The sequence below is a fragment of the Schistocerca piceifrons genome, chromosome 7 (assembly GCF_021461385.2).
Source record: "Schistocerca piceifrons isolate TAMUIC-IGC-003096 chromosome 7, iqSchPice1.1, whole genome shotgun sequence".
Lineage (NCBI taxonomy): Eukaryota > Metazoa > Arthropoda > Insecta > Orthoptera > Acrididae > Schistocerca > Schistocerca piceifrons.
Window position 1 is genome coordinate 454637221 of NC_060144.1, and position 21532 is coordinate 454658752.

General features: G+C 37.2%; 1 protein-coding gene across 2 annotated transcripts in view; it reads right to left on the bottom strand.

The window, feature by feature from the left end:
• The window catches only part of LOC124804638 (stromal interaction molecule homolog), a 140454-nt gene that overhangs the window by 111991 nt on the left and 6931 nt on the right, over positions 1-21532 (bottom strand). For both annotated transcript variants that reach the window (XM_047264854.1, XM_047264855.1), the window contains exon 4: positions 6100-6212. In XM_047264854.1, the coding sequence (XP_047120810.1) occupies positions 6100-6212 (113 nt within the window). The remainder of the gene's footprint in view (positions 1-6099; positions 6213-21532) is intronic.

Sequence of the window (21532 nt, forward strand, 5' to 3'; positions counted from 1 at the left end):
TTTGAGACTCAAATGATAACAGTTTCAACACTATAGAAAGATTTCAACCCTATGTGTGCTGCTTCTGCATTGTTGTCTTACAGATGTAAAGAATGAGCTTACTGAACAGTTGAGATTGACATACTTTAAAAATAAATTAAATGATAAATATATTCACATAAAGCATTATCATACTGCTGTCCACTTCACTGAACATCAAATTTAGTTAACAGAAAATAAGAACAGTCTTACTCTCTGTGGCATATTTAGAAATGTTCTTTCAAATTCTAGTCAACAACATAATGTAGTGAATTGAGCCACTTAAAATTAAGTGCTGTGGTAAAAGAGTAAAATAAGAACAAAGCAAAACAATCTACACAAATTGCAGATATGATGAAACTGATTAATTTGTGAGGCAACATAATTGCATAAACAAGATTTTATACAAACTATGTAATGGTTTCTATAGTATCTGAATTGGTTTGAAATTAGTTGACTCATTAACAAAATTAGTGCCACTAAAACCAATACAGTCATGCTGAATAAAGCGGCAGAACTGAGTAAGCAAAACAGAAATCTTTTTGTTCAAGCTATGTAACAAAAGATCAATAATAGCTGCACTATAAAAGTTATATAGGCAAGAAAACATACCTTTTAAGATAAACAACCTTGAATGCAGAAAACAAAGATCTATGATGAGATTATGACATTAGAGAGGTTTTAGGACTAAACTAGCTGCATGGCTCTAAGGCACTGAGAAACAGCAATTTTACTGGATGTGACATTTTAAATGTGTGAAAGCGCATCAGTAATTATTCTGCTGGTGAAAGTACATTTGACTCTTTACATCTGGTACACCGTAGTTTTTCTGATGTGATCTCTACTATTCTGTAGGACAATTTGCAGTGACTGATGTTTGCAAGCATCCAATTTAATATTATATTGCTTCATTATAAGCACTGTATCAGTAGATAAAGCTGTTACTCTGATGCATATCACGATCCTGAATTCATAAGTTTCAAGTGTTGTCACTGACTGAACAACAAAGGCACACACAAGGTACATTAACATTCCTAATGCCATTAGCAAATTCTGAAATTATCAAATTCGTGTGAAAGACGTTTGTATTCAGAAGGCTTCATTTATTCAAACCAATAGGAGAGAGCTTTTACTGTTGCCATTTAAGAAGTGTGAATGCAAAGATCTGCTCAGCTATGGATGTTAATAAATCTTACGTCTGGGCTGCCAGCAGAAGCAATGCAAAAAAAGGTTCAAATGGCTCTGAGCACTATGGGACTTAACATCAGAGATCATCAGTCCCCTAGACTTAGAACTACTTAAACATAACTAACCTAATGACATCATGCGCATCCATGCCTGAGGCAGGATTCGAACCTGCGACCGTAGCACCAGCATCATTACGGACTGAAGCGCCTAGAACCGCTCAGCCACAATGGCCGGCGAAGAAATGCATATGAGGGTTTCCTGTGCCCTATGCTTAAGTGTTAATGGTCATTGGTTAGCAACTTATGGCATTGAGTGGTGACAACAGGCTGCAATCTCATGTCACAGCCTCTTCATTACACAGGGTGGTGGCTCACTATAGTAAAGCGGGAGGGGGGGGAATGGCTACAGCATCATCCATAATGAGTATTCAAATCGAAGCTCACCAAATAAATGAAAAATAGATATCATAATCAACTGTATGTTCGTCCAGTGTTATTAAAACTACTGTATATATAAATACTACATTGTGAAGTCCTGGATGTAATAAAAATACTTAAAAGAGTACAGCCATAAACACTCACTGGTGTAAGCAAACAGAGAACATTGCTGGAATAACATTCAATTTTATTACCACACTTACACAAAGTACAAGATCTTTCATCAATGCAACTTCTCAATTTCAAACTAATTCCGCACTTCTACTGCAATCAACTTTCAACTAATACCCCCCCCCCCCCCCCCCACACACACACAAACACACCACTAATACACAGCAATGGCAATGGCAAAAAATAGGCCCAGTTCTTCTGTAAAGGTTTTCAATTATCCTAGATACATGATTTTCATGTAATGAGTTCAAACTGCAAATGGCACACTTCGCAGAGGGGGGCGACTGCCACAAGTCTTCAATACTTAGTAATAGTCAACTATTTGAAGAAGTCCTCGAGGTTAAAGCTTCACATTAAATTTGGAATCAATAAACAAGCTGAAGTCTTACCAAATAAATTAAGCAGTTATAATGTGGACCACACATGTGTCCTAAGGATTATTATGGAAGGTAATAAAACATTTTTGCAACAAGATGCAAATTACAGAGTGAGTAGCCAACACCAAATATCCAGTGCTGGATATAAAGATGTGGAGCACAAATGGGTAAAATTCAAGGCATTGTTCGATACACCTTAGACAAGTATGTTATGAGCAAGGTTCTGGGATGCAAAAGAGTCATCATGGATCTACCTGTGTCAGCAAAAATAGCATCACAGATTTAAGAGAAGTCAACATGTGGGGGGGGGGGGATTGGACAAATCAAAAATGAGTACAAGGAAGAGCACAGACAGAAGTTTTCAATGTCTGAAAATAAAAAATTGCCAAACTACCTGACTAAAACCACTATGAAGTTTTGTTCAAAATCATCTATTTAAGTCAATCACTGACCACAATGACCAGAGAAATGGATGATGACAGACAGTGGGCTGAAATACTGAATCTGGTCTTCCAAAACAGTTCCAGCAGAGTAGACATTTAATATGCTCCCTCCTTTCAATCATTGCACGAACACCAAAGTGGCAAATATTGGGAGAAGTGATTACTGAACAGAAAAGCAATCACAACTTCATAGTAGTGGTAAGGTTCCTGGATCAGATGAGATACCCGTGTGATTCTACCTGGATTATGTGAAAGAGCAATTTATTCCAGGGTACTGAAGTAACAAAGCGTAACTATGTATTGGGGAAAAGTGCAGGTCATACAAGAAGTGCAGGGGAGCACCAGATGCCTACTTCACTGACGTCTATCAGTTTTAGAATTGAAGATGTTTTGTTGTTGTTGTGGTCTTCAGTCCAGAGAATGGTTTGATGCAGCTCTCCATGCTACTCTATCCTGTGCAAACTTCATCTCCCAGTACCTACTGCAACCTACATCCTTCTGAATCTGCTTAGTGTATCCATCTCTTGGTCTCCTCCTACGATTTTTACCCTCCAATACCAAATTGGTAATCCCTGGATGCCTCAGAGCATGTCCTACCAACCGATCCCTTCTTCTAGTCAAGTTGTGCCACAAACTTCTCTTCTCCCCAATCCTATTCAATACTTCCTCATTAGTTATGTGATCTACCCATCTAATCTTCAGCATTCTTCTGTAGCACCACATTTCGAAAGCTTCTATTCTCTTCTTGTCTAAACTATTTATCGTCCATGTTTCACTTCCGTACATGGCCACACTCCATACAAATACTTTCAGAAATAACTTCCTGACACTTAAATCTATACTCGATGTTAACAAATTTCTCTTCTTCAGAAACACTTTCCTTGCTATTGCCAGCCTACATTTTACAGCCTCTCTACTTTTACCATCATCAGTTATTTTGCTCCCCAAATAGCAAAACTCCTTTACTACTTTAAGTGTCTCATTTCCTAATCTAATTCCCTCAGCATCACTGACTTAATTCAACTACATTCCATTATCCTTGTTTTGCTTCTGTTGATGTTCATCTCATATCCTCCTTTGAAGACACCGTCCATTCCGTTCAGCTGCTCTTCCAGGTCCTTTGCTGTCTCTGACAGAATTATGTCATCGGCAAACCTCAAAGCTTTCTTCTCCATGGATTTTAATTCCTACTCCGAATTTTTCTTTTGTTTCCTTAACTGCTCGCTCAATATACTGATTGAATAACATCGGGGATAGGCTACAACCCTGTCTCACTCCCTTGCGGACCACTGCTTCCCTTTCAGTCCCTCGACTCTTATAACTGCCATCTGGTTTCTGTACAAATTGTAAATAGCCTTTTGCTCCCTGTGTTTTACCCCTGCCACCTTCAGAATTTGAAAGACAGTAGTCCAGTCAACATTGTCAAAAGCTTTCTCTAAGTCTACAAATGCTAGAAACATAGGTTTGTCTTTCCTTAATCTATTTTCTAAGATAAGTCGTAGGGTCAATATTGCCTCACGTGTCCCAACATTTCTACGCAATCCAAACTGATCTTACCCGAGGTCAGTTTCTACCGGTTTTTCCATTCGCCTATAAAGAATTCACATTAGTATTTTGCAGCCCTGACTTATTAAACTAATAGTTCGGTAATTTGCACATCTGTCAACATATGCCTTCTTTGGGATTGGAATTATTATATTGTTCTTGAAGTCTGAGGGTATTTAACCTGTCTCATACATCTTGCTAAGATGTTTTATGCTCATGTACTATGACATATTTGTAGAACAAAAATTTCCTTTATAAAAATCAATCCAAATACACAAAAAGAGATCTTGCAAAACTCAGCTAGCTATGCTCTTCCATGTGATTTACAGCATTGCAGACATAGGCACTATTACAGGGTGAGTCAAAAAGGAACTTTGGAATGAAGTAGAAACTTAAGAGAGATAACTTATAGAATTGGAAGATGTCATTTTGTAGCAAGCAACCTCATGTTTCACATGAAAGTGTCAAGTGTCATTTTGGTTTGATGTGACCACCATTTGTGATGCAGCAAACATACCACCGGTATCAATTTCTTCCCACACTCGTTGCAGCAAATTGGGCGTAACTTGTGCAATAGCAACATAGATTTGATTTTGCAGTTTGACTATATTGTTTGCTACAGAAGGAAGACACACACGGTCTTTAATAAACCCCAAATAAAGAAATCCATTGGCATGAATTCTGGGGTGCGATGTGGCCAAGCAACTGGTTCTTCGCGACCAGTCCACATAGAAAACCATCCCATTTCAGTAATTTTCATCAATCTGTTGTTGCAGAGTTCATTTCATGACATCAAAACACACAGCAAGCACACTTTTGCACCTGTGAAAGCAGCCATTTTACATATGCGCAATGCTGGCACTCCCGGTGGCGGAATTGTGTACGGATTCACTATGTGAATCAAACCTGAGGCTGTGTGCAACAAAATGACCCATCTACTGATTCTGTAAGTTATCTCAATAAATTTCTATATCATTCCAAAGGTGTACAGTTGTTTCTGACTCGTCCTGTATTTTCTCGCTCTTACATATCACAAAATGACCACAATGAGAAAGTTGAAGGAATTATAGCCAATATGGAGGTTTAATGACTATTGTCATTTCCATATACCATTTGCAAATGGAAAAGAGACGGTGTGATCAAATAGTGGTCTATCTACAAGCTGGAGAGTGAGCAGCACTCGTGGTGGGAAAGTGGCCTTCCCCAGAAGACACTACAACTGCCATACAGGAACACTAAGAATCAGTCTCCTGTGTAACAGGATACTGCAGTGGGGTGGTGGTTTACTGAGATTCTATTAATTTCCATTTCTTGCAATAGTTACTAACTTCCTTTTCTTTCCAAATGGCATTAATATTTTGTGAAAAATGCACACAACACTGCCGCTAATTTAAAAGACATGCTATGGGAGTGTTGTATAAAATAATGAAACAGCCTTTATGTGCTCCTAATGCCAATTACTTTGAATCCATCATTACTTATGTTTGTTACTCATACCTTTGATATTGAAACTGCAGAGAGAAGTTTGTTAGATACACATACTGCACGACCAATAGAATCTTCTGACTAAGTATTCCGGAAACTGACAGCTATCTACTTTTTATACCTATATGTTTATAAAATTAGAATCTTATACAACAGGTAAACTATCTGATGCAAATTTTTAAATGACCACTTTCAACACAGGAAACAAATGTTTAAACTTTACTGAATCAAAGATCTCAAAAAAACGCGCGCGCACACACACACACACACACACACACACACACACACACACACACACACACACACACAGAGAGAGAGAGAGAGAGAGAGAGAGAGAGAGAGAGAGAGAGAGAGAGAGAGAGAGAGAGAGAGATTTAGCTTGAATAATACATTTAAAATTTGCAGCTCTAATATGTAAGTCTCATTTCAGCCTACCTTGGCAGAGTTGCTCCTGTAACTCTGTTCACGATAAATGTTGGAATGTACTGTGGTAACTCAACATTTGTTGCTAACCACTCAGCAGTTTGTTCTGCAGTCCAGTTATGAACCTAAAGGGAATGTTACCACTCACATTAGAGTTGCACAACTTGTGAGAAAATGAACTGGCATGACAAATGAAACTGCATTTTCTCAAGGTCAAAACCACCATTCTTCCTACATTCAGCGTATTTTCATTGTTTCAAACTCAAAAGCTCTTAGGTCAACTTGTATTTAACAATGAAAACAACATTACAGCACAAAACATTAAAGGAATTCATAGCTATTATTAGGAATGTAACAGTTAAATGAATGACTGGATTCAGTACTTTAGTTTGAACTGGCACAAGGCATGAAATGATTACTTAACACAATTTAAAATTACTCATATTCTTGTATTTTGGAACTAAAAAATAAAAGCACCATTAATAACCACCACGAATCATACTGTTTTGCACAGTAAACATGTTGAGAATATATGTTGTGTGACAACTAAATATATATAAAATTAACCTTCTTAGTGTCAGTATATACAAACATATATCGGAATCATGTTACAAACAGCAATATCATCAGTTATCCACACATCTGAGTACACAGATAACAAAAAACAAAAACAGAGTTTGTAACTGTGTATGTTAATTTCTCTGTATTTTTTTGTATTAGACACGAACATAAATTCTACAGCTGTATTAATAGAAATAATGAAAATCTTAGAAAATAGCAAATGTTACAGTTCTTTCTTACACTTAAATAAATGCTAACCTTATGTAAATGAAACTGAAAACAATCTAACTAGTACAATGGAATAATAGTGAATTTCGAAACCAAGCAGTAACTGGTTAATGAAATCCATTTGGTTGTAGCAACACCTCACATCTCATTTTGTTCCAAAAGTTATTACTGGAAAAACTGACTCTGAGAGAAACTATTCAAAACTCCCCAAAAATTGAACTACAGAAGCATGTTTTGGTGGGACCTCACTTTGAGGCATATAAATAAAAAAACTTCTGGCAGATCAGAGCAATCTGCCCAGGAATGAGGGGAAAAGCACTCTCAAATATGAGAAAACTCAACTGCTTAGGCAACATCTTGTTTGTGCGTGTTCTGTCAGTTCCAATATCTCAACCTGAAACAAACAGTAGGATCTCCAGATCTTTACCCTGTCACCGACACTTAAGATGCAGGGATGGGATGAGGGGATAGGGGGTTTTGGAGGGGAGGGGGGTGGGGAAATCAGGTATCTTGCTGAACATAATTAAAGCTTGAAATTTGCAACATCTTCCCAAAGGACAGTAATAGCAGTTATAATCAAGTTCATACTGTTATTAACTAAATGTAGCATCATCTCACAGAATGGTATGTTGTCTTTCATCAACATCCACATTTTGTGGGGAGCAATTACCACATTTTAAGCCTCTTTTCACATTGCTGCTTTCAGAGGCAGTTACATAAGACACTGCTTGTTATGAAAAATAATGGCTTTTACGTCACTTAATTTATGCCTGCAAACTATATAAGTATCATTTACTTATAGTGTAAAATGCCGTAATTCATTCCATCATCTCTTACTAGAGATTTTATGATTCAGCTTCATCAGAAAAGATCAAGCATTATAAATAATTTGAGTTTATGACAATTTAAAACCCTTGGGTGGATTACAAATACTGAAATAGTTTGAGCTACAGTGTTTTGACTGTGTTTATGACTCTATATGGTGTTCAACACATTAAGTAGGTTTCTTTGGTTTTTTCTTTAGCTGTGGATCCTTAAAACAGTATTCGCTGTACCATTTTCCACATTTGTTTAATCTAATAAATCCTTACATCCGTCTCATTCTGTATTTATTCTCTGATGACATTTGTACACAATTCATTCCAATATGCATCAGTTATGTAACAACGAAATCTGCAAACAACCAGAAATGTTCAATGTCTTTCTCATCCTAATCTTCACCAATTTTTGGCGAACTGTTTTTATATGGAGACAACCTTGTAGATAGGGCAACCACACCTATGAGTGAGTAATCATCTTAGATATTAATAAACTGTTTGATCTGTATTTAGTCATTTATTTTTAGATCACTTCCGGTTTCATGGCACTAGGAGTCACACCTTGAGGTGAACATCTACATAACAATAAATCAAGAAGGAATAACAACTCTAAGGCATCAACTGATATCATACTTATCTACAAATATTTTATGGTTTTTTTTTAGAATTTTTTAAAAACTTTTAAAAGCTTTGACATAAGAATGTTACACTATTTGTATTTGGGTACCTAAATCAATTGAGCTGAAAAGCTTGGAACTTCGTGCCCAATATTTGTTGTGTGTCCAAATAAAACACCACTAGAAGGCGGTAAGTCATAAAATAAAATAGCTGGATGCATGGATTCTAATCCAATATGGTGGATGGGACGTAAACAAATTATATAGTAGTGATCCACTGCTAAGCCGAAATTATTATGAAAAGCTATTAAGACCTAATATGCGGTGAGCTTGTGAAAAACAAGAAGTAGTTGCAGCACAACAGAGAGATTCTAAGTAACCTGACCAAAATGTGTCACGTAAATAGCTTACTGACAGAAAAATAGAACATGAAAAAAACATAACTGCTCCAGTCTACAGGCAGTCACGGAACAGGGGACATCACTGTATGCTGTCTCTTACTTATGGCATGAAAGTTAACATGCTAGCCTATAGACAGCTTGTGCATGTGCTCGTGATCTGAAGTCTTTGGGGCAATGCATGAATGGTAAATGTCAGCTGACATTATATTCATTATTAACACCCGTAAGTTTTGCTAACCTAAAAAGAACTCTTAAACCATGGATGTTCATGACTTAAAACGTGCATCTATTATGGTGAAGGAACAGATCTGCTGACAATGTTTCCTTAAATAAAAAAAAATAAAAAAATTAAATTCTAAAATCATTGTTTTGTAGAACTGTTTTACAATTGTGCTTTTTTTAGAAGGCTGGGTTGAGGGGGGGGGGGGGGGTGAGGGACAGAAGAGGAGGAAATGTGAAGACCCTGGAGGAAAGAAGGGGACTAGGTAAAAGAACAACTCAGTATTACATCAACTAACTTCCATAAGGCTATGGTGCCCCATTTGTTCATTTAGGGTTTGGTGTTGAAAACAACTAATAGATCGCATAATTTTAACCCCTTCTATGATATTTAAAGAATGACCCTTGCTTTCCCTATGGAAAAGAAAAATCAATGACAGAATGCTTCTGACCACAAAAGTGGGTACTCAAGGCAGATGCAAGCATACCAAGTTAGGCAGGAAGGACATTCTTTAGATTTTTAAATAACAGCAAAACCTTAGTTAATATTAAAGCACATGTTCAGTTCAGTAAGAAATGGCTCGAAAGTGGTTGAGTCCCATAAATACAGGGTGTTACAAAAAGGTACGGCCAAACTTTCAGGAAACATTCCTCACACACAAAGAAAGAAAATATGTTATGTGGACATGTGTCCGGAAATGCTTACTTTCCATGTTAGAGCTCATTCTATTACTTCTCTTCAAATCACATTAATCATGGAATGGAAACACACAGCAACAGAACGTACCAGCGTGACTTCAAACACTTTGTTGCAGGACATGTTCAAAATGTCCTCCGTTAGCGAGGATACATGCATCCGTCCTCCGCCGCATGGAATCCCTGATGCGCTGGTGCAGCCCTGGAGAATGGCGGGTACCGGGGTTGCATAGACAAGAGCTTTCAAATGCCCCCATAAATGAAAGTCAAGAGGGTTGAGGTCAGGAGAGCGTGGAGGCCATGGAATTGGTCCGCCTCTACCAATCCATCGGTCACCAAATCTTTTGTTGAGAAGCGTACAAACACTTCGACTGAAATGTGCAGGAGCTCCATCGTGCATGAACCACATGTTGTGTCGTATTTGTAAAGGCACATGTTCTAGCAGCACAGGTAGACTATCCCGTATGAAATCATGACAACGTGCTCCATTGAGCATAGGTGGAAGAACAAACTAAAATGAGCTCTAAAATGGAAATTAAGCGTTTCTGGACACATGTCCACATAACATCTTTTCTTTATTTGTGTGTGAGGAATGTTTCCTGAAAGTTTGGCCGTACCTTTTTGTTACACCCTGTATAAAACACTTATTCTGACAAAGACTAACTATGCCTGAGCAGTATGTCTGCAAAGTTCAGACATATGACAGATGTCAAGTACGATGTTTGTACGCACGGAATGATCACATAAATGAGGGTGTATTTAACCCAATTGGTGTTTTCCAGGTTAGTAAGCAGGCAGCAACACAATTGGACCTGCAATCACACTGAAGATTTTGTGTGGAACAGTTCATGTTAGGTGTAACCAATCAACAACAGATCAATTCATTGATCTTTCACAGTGACCCCACACTTTATCAACCTAACCATGACTGACTGAAATGAAGTAGCTGTTGGCATCAATAAGATAACTGACGGATGTCTTACAGATTACAATGGTTGTGGATTAGTCAAGGAACAACTTTAGAGTGGCAAGGCTGTTTTGGATAATCAACAGAACTCTTCTGAACATAAAAGTGCTAATTGTCCAGTCAGACAATGGAAAAACAGCCATTGATTTAAGTGACTATCAGTATGTGGATAAAGTGCAATCCTTCTTTTCAGATAAAAGAACTGTTAAGTCTAATGTATATCCTGCAAACAGGTACTTGGCAAGCTTAGACTCTTAATACAACCAATACACTTCCAAAACCTCCAAGATGAATCCAGAAATTCATAACAACATAGTATACTACAAAAGATATACTGATGACTCAGCTGTGCTTCACAAAGGGAGCAAAAAGCAAATAGAAAACTTGACCAAGGAAATGAGTAGCATGCATGCCAAGATCGAATTCATGATGGAACATGAAGTGGACAGAAAGATTAACTTTTTAGATCTGACCATACACAACAAAAACAATAGACAATCATTTCAGATACACAGAAAACTGACATGTTTGGCTGTCATTATTAACACCCATTCCAAGCTGAATAATACAGCTTCCCCTATGCCAAACAGAAAAGAAGAAAGAATTATACAAATTACGAAAGGTCGCTGCAGCAAACTAATATGACCTGGACTTAGTTAACACAATATACAACAAAATTAAGGAGAATATAAAGAAGAGAAATAAATGGCATGCAAAGGTGGCATCTGATAAGGTCAAGTACACCACCTTGAAAGACACAGTAAAACTTCAGATAGAATTGAGCACCTATTCCAAAGAACGTGAGTTCAAATTGTGTTCAGGACTGAAGATAACATAAAAACATGAGTGTGTCATAACGTGCCACATAGGAGTAATAAATATAGGGAAATCTGAGGACTACTAACTATCATGCTGCGATTGAGATAAAGGTATACTGGCCAAATTAACAGTTCCAATGATGTAAGATTAAACAAGAACATTTATGCCAGTGATAAAATTGTTAGTTTTACACATGCAAAAGGAGGGGCATGATATTGATAGCACTGACCACCAACTAAAAATTTTATATATCATCTATAAAAGCAGATGGTTGGACAGTTTAGAAGACCTTCAAATTTTTGCCGCGAAATGCAAAGAACCACAAACTTCTCAATGAACAAAATGAGTTTGCAACTAATGCATATTTTAATATTTACAATGATTTACTTAGCTGAGGGTCCAACTGTGGGCTAGGGGGTAGCATCTTTGATTAGTAATAAAAATGCCCTTAGCCTCAAGTTCGGACCCCACCACCACTTAAATTTTGAACAAAAATCATCAGCAGTGGCGGCTGATTCTGGCATAAGTAGTCACCTCTTATTCAGCCAACGGCCTTCTCAAAGAGCATTGAGGAGTGGACAGAGGTTCAGGGAACACTCTTTCCCTTGTGGTGAGAAACAGCCCCTAATGGCAGAAGAATCAGCATTGATCAAGGGCATGAGGATGCAGAGGGCCATGGAAACCACAGCACTGGAGGCACTTGACGTGTATTCACAGGACATGTGGCCTTTAATTGAAAAGTGTCATGATGATCTCTCCACTGGCAAAACATTCCGGACCAGCCCCCATTCAGTTCTCCATGAGGGAACTACCAAGAGGGAGGTGACCATGAGAACAACACTGAATAACCTATGAATGGATAATGTTCCAAGAGTCGGAGTGTGGAATGTCAGAAGTCTGAACATAGTAAGGAAGCAAGAAAATCAGAAAAGGGAAATGCTAAGGCTCAATCTAGATATAGTGGGGGTTAGTGAAGTGAAATGGAAAGAAGACAAAGATTTCTGGTCAGGTGAAACAGGATAATACAACAGCAGCAGAAAATGGTACAATGGGAGTACGATTCATTACGAATAGGAAGGCACGGCTGAGAGACCGTTACTGTGAACAGTTCAGTGATTGGGCAGTTTTTGCTGGAATCAGCTGCAGACCAACAGCGACAACAATAGTTCATGTGTACAAGCCAACGTTGGAAGCCGAAGATGAGGACATAAAGGAAGTATATGAGGATACTGAACGGGTAATTCAGTATAAGTAAAGGGAGGTGAAAATCTAATAGACACGAGGACTGGAATGCGGTTGTAGGGGAAGAAGTAAAAGAGTTACAGGAGAATATGGGCTTGGTACCAGGAATAAGAGAGAAGAAAGATTGAGTTCTGCAATAAATTTCAGCTAGTAATAGAGAATACTCTGTTCAAGAATCACAAGAGGAGGCAGAATACTTGGAAAAGATCAGGAGTTAAAGGCAGATTTCAATTCAAGCACATCACGGTCAGGCAGAGATTAAGAAATCAGATACTGGATTGTAAGATGTACCCACGAGCAGATATAAACTCAGATCACAATTTAGTAGTGACGAAGAGTAGGCTAAAGTTTAAGAGATTAGTCACGAATAATCAATATGCAAAGTAGGATACGGAAGTACTAAGGAATGAAGAGGTACACTTTAAGTTCTCTGAGGCTATAGAGACAGCAATAAGGTATAGCTCAATAAGCACTTCAATTGAAGAGGAATGGGAATCTCTAAAACGATGGAAAGTACATCTGTACAAGGAAGGTAACTGCGGAGAAATTACGGGTAACAGAAGATATACTTTAGTTGATCAATGAAAAAGGAGGTAAAAAAAATGTTCAAGGAAATTCAGGGAAACGGAAATACAAGTCACTTAAGAGTGAAATAAATAGGAGCTGCAGGGAAGCTAAGGTGAAATGGCTGCATGAAAAATGTGAAGAAATTGAATATGAAATGATTGTCAGAAGGAATGACACAATTGATAGAAAACGCAAAACAACATTCACTGAAATTAAAAGCAAGGGTGGTAACATCAAAAGTGCAATGGGAATTCCACAGTTAAATGCACAGCTGAGAGTGGACAGATGGAAAGAATACGCTGAAGGTCTCTATGAGATGGTGGACTTGCCTGACGACATGACAGAAGAAGAGACGAGGCAGTATAGAGGAGTATTAGAATCAAAATTTAAAAGAGCCCTGGAAGACTTAAAAATCAAATAAGGCAGAAAGTACAGATAAAATTCCCTCAGAATTTCCAGAAACATTTGGGGAAATGGGAACAAAATGACTATTCGTGTTGGTGTGTAGAACTTACAAGTCTTGCAATATACCACTCGACTTTTGGAAAAACACCATTCACACAACTCCGAAGATTGCAAGAACTGCTAAGTGTGAGAATTGCTGCAAATCAGCTTAACAACTCATGCATCTGTTGCTGACAACAATAATATACAGAAGAATGGGAAAGAGAATTGAGGATGTGTTAGATTATCAGTTTGACTTTAGAAAAGGTAAAGGCATCAGAGAGGCAATTCTGACATTGTGGTTGACAATGGAAGCAAGACTAAAGAAAAATACAGACACATTCATATGATTTGCTGACCTAGAAAAAAAGCATTCGACAATGTAAAATGGTGCAAGATGTTTGAAATTCTGAGAAAAATAGTGTAAGCTATAGAGAAAGACTGGTAATATATAATATAAACAAGAACTGAGAGGGAATAGTAAGAGTGGAAGATCAAGTACGAAGTGCTCAGATTAAAAAGGATTTAAGACAGGGATGTAGTCTTTCATCCCTATTGCTCAATCTATACATCGAAGCAGTGATGATGGAAACAAAAGAAAGTTTCAGGAGTGGATTAAAATTCAAGGTGAAAGGATATCAATGACACGACATTGCTATCTTTAATGAAAGTGAAGATTTACATGATCTGCTGAATGGATGAAGTGTCTAATGAATAGAGAATGTGGACTGAAAGTAAGTCTATAAAAGACAAAAATAATGGGACATAGTAGAAATGAGAAAGGTGAGGAACTAAACATCAAGCTTGATGATCGTGAAATAGATGAAGTTAAGGAATTCTGATACCTATGCAGCAAAATAACCCATGACAGGTGGGGCAAGGACATCGAAAGTAGACTAGCACTGGCAAAAAGGACATTCCTGGCCAAGACAAGTCCCGTAGTATGAAATACAGACCTTAATTTGATGAAGAAATTTTTGAGAATGTATGTTTAGAGCACAGAACTGTAAGTTGGTGAAACAAGGACTGTGGTAAAATCAGAACAGAAGAGAATTGAAGCATTTGAGATGTGGTACTGCAGAAGAATGTTGAAAATTAGGTGGACTGGTAAGTTAAGCAATGAGGTGGCTCTCCGCAGGATTGGTAAGAAAAGTAATATATGAAAAACACCGACAAGCAGAAGGGACGGGATGGTAGAGCATGAATTAAGACATAGGAAATAATTTCCATGGTACTACACTTCATCATAAGAATAAACCTGACTAAACAAACATGAACGTGATGATTGGTCAGAAGCCGTAACACACATACACTGGTGTTAGGCTCTTAGAAGTAGCTCCTAATTATGTATCAGATATCTTACTAAGTTACATTAAATGAAACAAAGATATTCTAAGGTATTAATGTTTTTCTCAATCATGCTTTAGCTATGTAGTTTTTATTTCAAAAATCATGTACAGTCACTGTCTCTGTACTGATATGCTCTGTTTGTCATGCTGTTAATATCCGGCACGAAAATGGCTGAGGCAGCTTCCTGCTTCATAGTGATAAGTGTGTGGAAAACTGTTAAAAAGTGCTGAGAAATAGGTGGTTGTTCATGTTTTTCATAAATTTACAGAAAAAAATCGACTTGAAGTTTTTCGAGGGACTGTATTTAACACAGCTAAAATACAAGTAGATACTGCATGTATAGTGAATTGTTAGTGTAGCAGACTGATAATCTGGTGTAGTTCATGGATTGATGGTTCAAGTTTTGCCTTGTTCATCTCTTCTTTTTTCCCTATTCAATGTGAAATACGTATCTCTCGTAACTGTACAATTTATCATCATTTTTTAACGAATAATGCACATCATCTTGTTTCTAATTACATACTGCACACCAAATTCCTGTTTTCAGTTCAAATATAAATTCTTAATTTTGATATTTTATGAAAGACAGCTAATAAAGGTTGCTTAAATTAACAAAACATAACAATTTAATTTTTAGGACAAAAATTAAAAACCAAACACTCTTTATTTCGACTATGTCTATAGTTTTATACCACAGATGTCATCTTATACAAGTGATAAATGTCATAGAAATATGAAAAAACAATTTTCACAGCATCGAGCATACGGTAAAAATGTTGCGTTTTTACATTTGCCACTGTACCATTACAATATAAATCCAAGAGAACTTGTCTGGAGCCAAGTTAAGGGATTTGTCGCAAGAAATAACAAGACTGTTAAGCTGCAAGACATACTGGAACTAACATATGCAGTGTTTTCATGTCACCGAATGGCGGCAGGATATAGAGCGGCATGTCGTAAAAGAAGAGGAGAAAAGGTTGTGCCTGGGTGGCTTCGTCGATTCTACTGTTGATCCACTCATTATCAGTGTAGCAGATGACAGTTCCAGAATTGAAACGTGTTTCTCCGATGACTGACTGTAATTAATACCTTCAGTGGCTTCGGTATTGTATGGTGAAATCCCTGCAATATGCTTTTACGTAACACATAGCTTGCTCAGAAAAATTATCCTGTATTTAAGTTAGGAGTTTTCATCATTCTTGTTTGTAATTAGAATGCGATGTTAGGTGAGTACTAGAGTGTTTTATGCTTTCCGTCTGGTCACCTCAGAAACATGCAGTAGTACTGGAGTTTTGCCGGATATTATTGTTCTCTCTAAAAATTAAATGACATTCAAAGCTGTATAGTTTTCTGCTTGTCTCTTTTTACATCTGAACTGCAACTGCTCACACCATTACAGGTTAATCAGACCAGCTAGCTGGCCGGTGCTGTCCAAGTTTAATGTACCAGGAAAGCTGTTGTTCCACATTATCGCGCAGCCTATGTGCTTGTAACTAGCATAAAATGTATCCTTAGGATTATACTTGACTGTATTGTACCCAGCTTGACTTCCGGTTCATGAGAAACAAAATCCAATGGGTTTCAAGTAAACTGGGAAGAGTACATGGTGCAATGTTTATCTTATGATGAACAGAGTACAGAGAGGAAAAAAAATTGAGGAAGACAGAGATTGGAATATATCCAGCAAATAATTGAGGATGTAGGTTGCAAGTGCTATTCCGAGATGGTGAAGTTGGCACAGGAGATGAATTTGTGGTGGGCTGCATCAAACCAGTCTGCTGGTAGTTGTTGCTGCCTGAATACATGCTACGGCTTATCATGGGCTGCTTTGTGAATGAGTGCTGCACTTCCTAAAATCTACCCAGCTAATATAAACACCTTGCGGGTGGAAGAAGAGTGCCAGTGAGCTGCAACAAGAAACTGCCCTGGACATCCATTCTATGCTGTCTCTCCTAAGCCTATGTGCAGTGGCGTAAACATCTAACAGCCTAAACTGCAGCATCACTGGACAGTGAAAAATATAATGTAAAGATTGGTACTCTGGCTCATTTTTTGTTATGGCCTCCCTTTGTTTTAAATAGATTTTATTGTTTTAATGTCTTATATTTACTTTCATATTTGATGAGTAACTAACTGAAATAGTATGGTAACAACTATAATATTTTACGGCTTTTACAACTGAGGATTGCCTTACAGAGGACGCACGTACGTAGCACAAAGAGTAGGGAAACAAGTTTTTGTGTGTGTGATATCTGATTTTATGTTTAGCAGACAAAACATGAACAGTTGTTCAGCAAATGCTGTACTAAGGTATGAACCATATGCATGTTAATAGAACCTTACTAGCAGATCTGGTGAAAAAAATAGCACTTGCTCCAGATCTTTAATAAAGCTCTTCTGTTTTCCACTGTAGCAGCTGAAGGTGGCTTTTGAAGGCTGAAACTGGTTATGACAGTATCATAAAAAGCAACAGAGTCAAAAAAATTACCGTTTAAGAACACTGTTCTTATGAACTTGGCAGCACTGGGACTCCAGGCTCTGTTTAAGCTACATACAGTCGATTTACCAATTCTTCCAACTGTTAACCACCATAGTGGGGATTTGTTTACAATACTGAAAAGTTGCTCACAAAGTCTTCTAACAGCATTACTATCACCCACTTTGTTTTAACATTTCCAGTAAGGGACAGTTAATTGAGAAACTTTCAAACATAACATTCCCCCCAGGAACTCTTCTGGTTTTCTAGGATGTTGAGAGCATTTATACCAATAGTTTAGCTGATGATACGCAGGATATTGTGGTCCATAATTTAAGGGTGTACAATGTATGACCTAGCAAAGGCACCAATGATGTAATCGGGCTGCTGGAATTGGTTCTTAGGTTCAATTGCTTTATTTTTGGGGTGATGTCTTTTTACAAAAAGAAGGTCTTGCAATGCGGTCCTCCTTGTGATATTGTCTTGGCAATATTATTTATGAAAGCTTTTGAGTCGGGTGGTATGAGCCAGTTTCCAAAATACACTAACAAGATCATAGCTCTTTATAGGTATGTAGATGATGTTCTCCTCCTTTTTGATGGGACACATGAAGAATGTTGCCAATTTGCAGATGACTTAATCACTCACTTGGGAAGATTAAATTTACTACTCATTACAATTTGCACAGGGGAAGGGGGTCATCGCATTTCCTTATCTGGATCTTAATATTACCTTATGTGATACTTAAGCCAGATTTGATCTTTTCTGAAAGACAACTACCATACATACAGTGATCCACAGCTCCTCCAACCATCCTATCAAGTACAAGATGCCAGCCTGCAAGTTGTTTCTATACAGGCTCCATAGCGTCCCTTTGTTAAAGGAAGCCTTTCATAGGAAGTTCCAAATTATACAGTACACAGTCTGCAATAATGGTTATGACAGTGAATTTATCAATGGTATTAAATAAGGTATCCTCAGAAAGATAACCCAATGTCTAGCACCCGTATCTATGCCAATAGTCAGAAGGCCACTGGTAGCAATGTATAACAAAATTCCATATTTTGGCAATATTTGAGAAAAGATTGGAAGACAATTACATTCCAAAAAATATTGAATCAGCTTTCTTCATTCCTGGTAACACTGACACAAAGAATAGACCAAGTGAACACACCATTTGTTTCAAATATAATGCAACTGGGGATATTGTTTCATTTGCAATGACTGCCCCATGCAGTATGTCAGAGGAACTGGCAGGAGCCTCAGTACCATGTTTAAAGATCATCTCAGGGTTTCTCGGTCAAAATCTACTTTGAGTACACATTTTCATGAAAAGAGGCATTCTGCCACGAATCCCCCCAGTAACTTAAAAATTTTACATTGCGAAACCAAGGCCACACTTTAAACATCACCAAAGAGGTCGAAATCATGTGATCTATTAGTTGTTTTCCACACCAAACCCTAAATGGAGCAATGTAGCATTTTGGCAAATTTCGACTCCCTAAGTTAGTTGACTTAACACACTGTTGTTCTTTCACTTAGTCCCCCTTTTTCCCTCCTGGGTCTTTCAATCTCCTAAACCCCTCCATCAACCACCTCCTATGCTCCCTAATTATCTTAGGTTTCTTGTACATCTTCCTTTCAAGTTTATTTTTTTTTTAAAATTCTCAATTTTTAACAGCACATGAAGTATCAAAATTTACTACAGTCTTGGATTCTTTTAATTGTATGAAGTTTTTCAAAAACTACAAACAAAAATTTCAGAATATTAACGTTTTTACAGTTTATTCAAGGGCATTGTCTGCTATTCTGTCCCTTTGCTGTAATATATACATCTGGTGGTCCTCTTTAAGTCCTTAAATGCCCTTGGTTTGAGACTTTCCTCTAGAGAAGCATAACTTACGGTGTTACTAACGAAAATAAATTTCAGCTGTTACTAGTATAATACGTAATGTGTTGTTTTTTCTTTATTTTCATTTACCATCTATTCATGTCCCCAAAAGACTACCAATCATTCAGTTGTGACTGTGCGTCGTCAGCCCACCTGAGTCGCCTATAGCTTAGCAGTTTACTTCCACGCCATACGTAAGAGAGAACACACGGTCAAGTCCTCGTTCGGGAGCAGCGGTACGTGTGTTTTTCATGTTCTATTTATCCATCAGTTACCTGTTTACTTGATGCATTTTGTCCAGGTTACTTAAAATATCCCCCCCATTTTGCTGCAACCACTCCTCGGATTTTTCAAGCTTACTGGATATTATGTCTTTATAGTTTTTCATAACATTTTCACGTTAGCAGTGTATCACTACAGTATAATTTGTTTGAGTCCCATCCACCATATTGGATTGGAATCCATGCATCCAGCTGTTTTATTCAACGACATACCGCCTTTTACTGGCGTTTCATTTTGACAGACAATGAATGTTCGGTGCAAAGTTCCAAGCTTTTTAGTTTTACTGATTTTGTTATGCGAGTACAAATATTACAATATCTTGTGTAAAAGCTTGTAAAAGTTTTTAAAAAGCACTAGAAAATATATCAGTTGATGCCTTAGGGTTGCTATTCATTCGTGATTTATTGTTATGTAGATGATCACCTCAAGATGTGACTCTTAGTGCCATGAAACCGGCAGTGATCTAAAAATAAAAAATACTAAACTCATGACAACTATTAACCCAACTTCAAAGGCAGTTGTGTGCATGGAAAAAGACAGACCGTGACCAAAATATGAAAAGCCTCAAGGACCTTGATGAAAGCACAATAATTTGAGGATACACTTCTATAATTAAGTAGGCAGATGATACAAATCAGCTGAATTGGAGGCATTCAGTTTGATAACAGAAAATGGAAAATATGAAAAAGAATATCTATGGATAGAAAGATTTTGAAACACAAAAGGTCAGCTGAAAAAAAAAAAAATATATATATAATTCTATACTATCAAGAAATATTTGCCATTAGTTTTATTTGGGTTGTAATACGTGGCAGTGAATAAAGAGAATTTTTTTTTTTTTTTTTTTTTTTTTTGGATGGTTTTGAAATGTAGTCGTGGAGGAAAGACCTTTAAGTGGACCTGGGCATTGTAGTTTTCACTGGATTTTGAAATTTAATAACTAAAAAACTTCTATTGGAATGAAACTTTAAGCAAGCAATTAGTATCCGGTTACCTCCCATTCGGAAAGTGGGTGCACTCAGCAACTGTTATGTGGCTTATAAATTAGAGATTGCAGCAATCAGTCATCCCTTTTTAGATTTTATTACGCAAATCCAGGTTTTGGCTAGTGGCTACCCATTCGCAATGCACTATTTTCTATTCTCGATGCGTGTGTCCCTGTTGTTCGGTGTCAGTCACACACAAGAAATAAAATCTAAAAAAGGACGACTGCTTGCTGTACTCTATAATTTATACGTAATTAGTATATTATGGTCTCCATGTGAAAAAATTTACAAACTGTGGAATTCATAGTGGAGCGAATATTTATCATCATTTCACATACTGAATTACATGTAATTTTATTTTAGGTACACTGTACTGCCACACTATTCAAAATAAAAAGTCAGAACAAATTCTTTTAATTATTAACTTGTTGAAACAGTGAAATGGGAATATTTACCAATTTGTTGTTTTGTGTATTTTAAAAAAATTGTTGTAAGTCAATTTTTTCTCTTAGTAATTTGAGAATGTACGACATGCTCCAGCTCAAAATATTTAACACATTGTTGAACATGTGGTTCAATGTGTAGGCGAGCGCTATATTATTATTCAAGCAAAATTTTGTTTTTGTAGCTTTAAGATGGGATGAGATAATGATACCGAATTATGCAAAAATGTTGGTTACAGAAAATTAAAATCAAAGATTTGCATGTCTTTTCTTCTCAACAACATGCCAAAACATTCCAGCTCCATTCTCTTGTCGATTCCTAGTGTCCTTTCCATCTGCTTTAACTTTCATTTTTTTCTTTGTTACTCTGGTCTCCTTTGTCATACTTTCAACAGTATTTTCAGCTTCAGCAACACATTACCTCTCGACCTGTAGCAG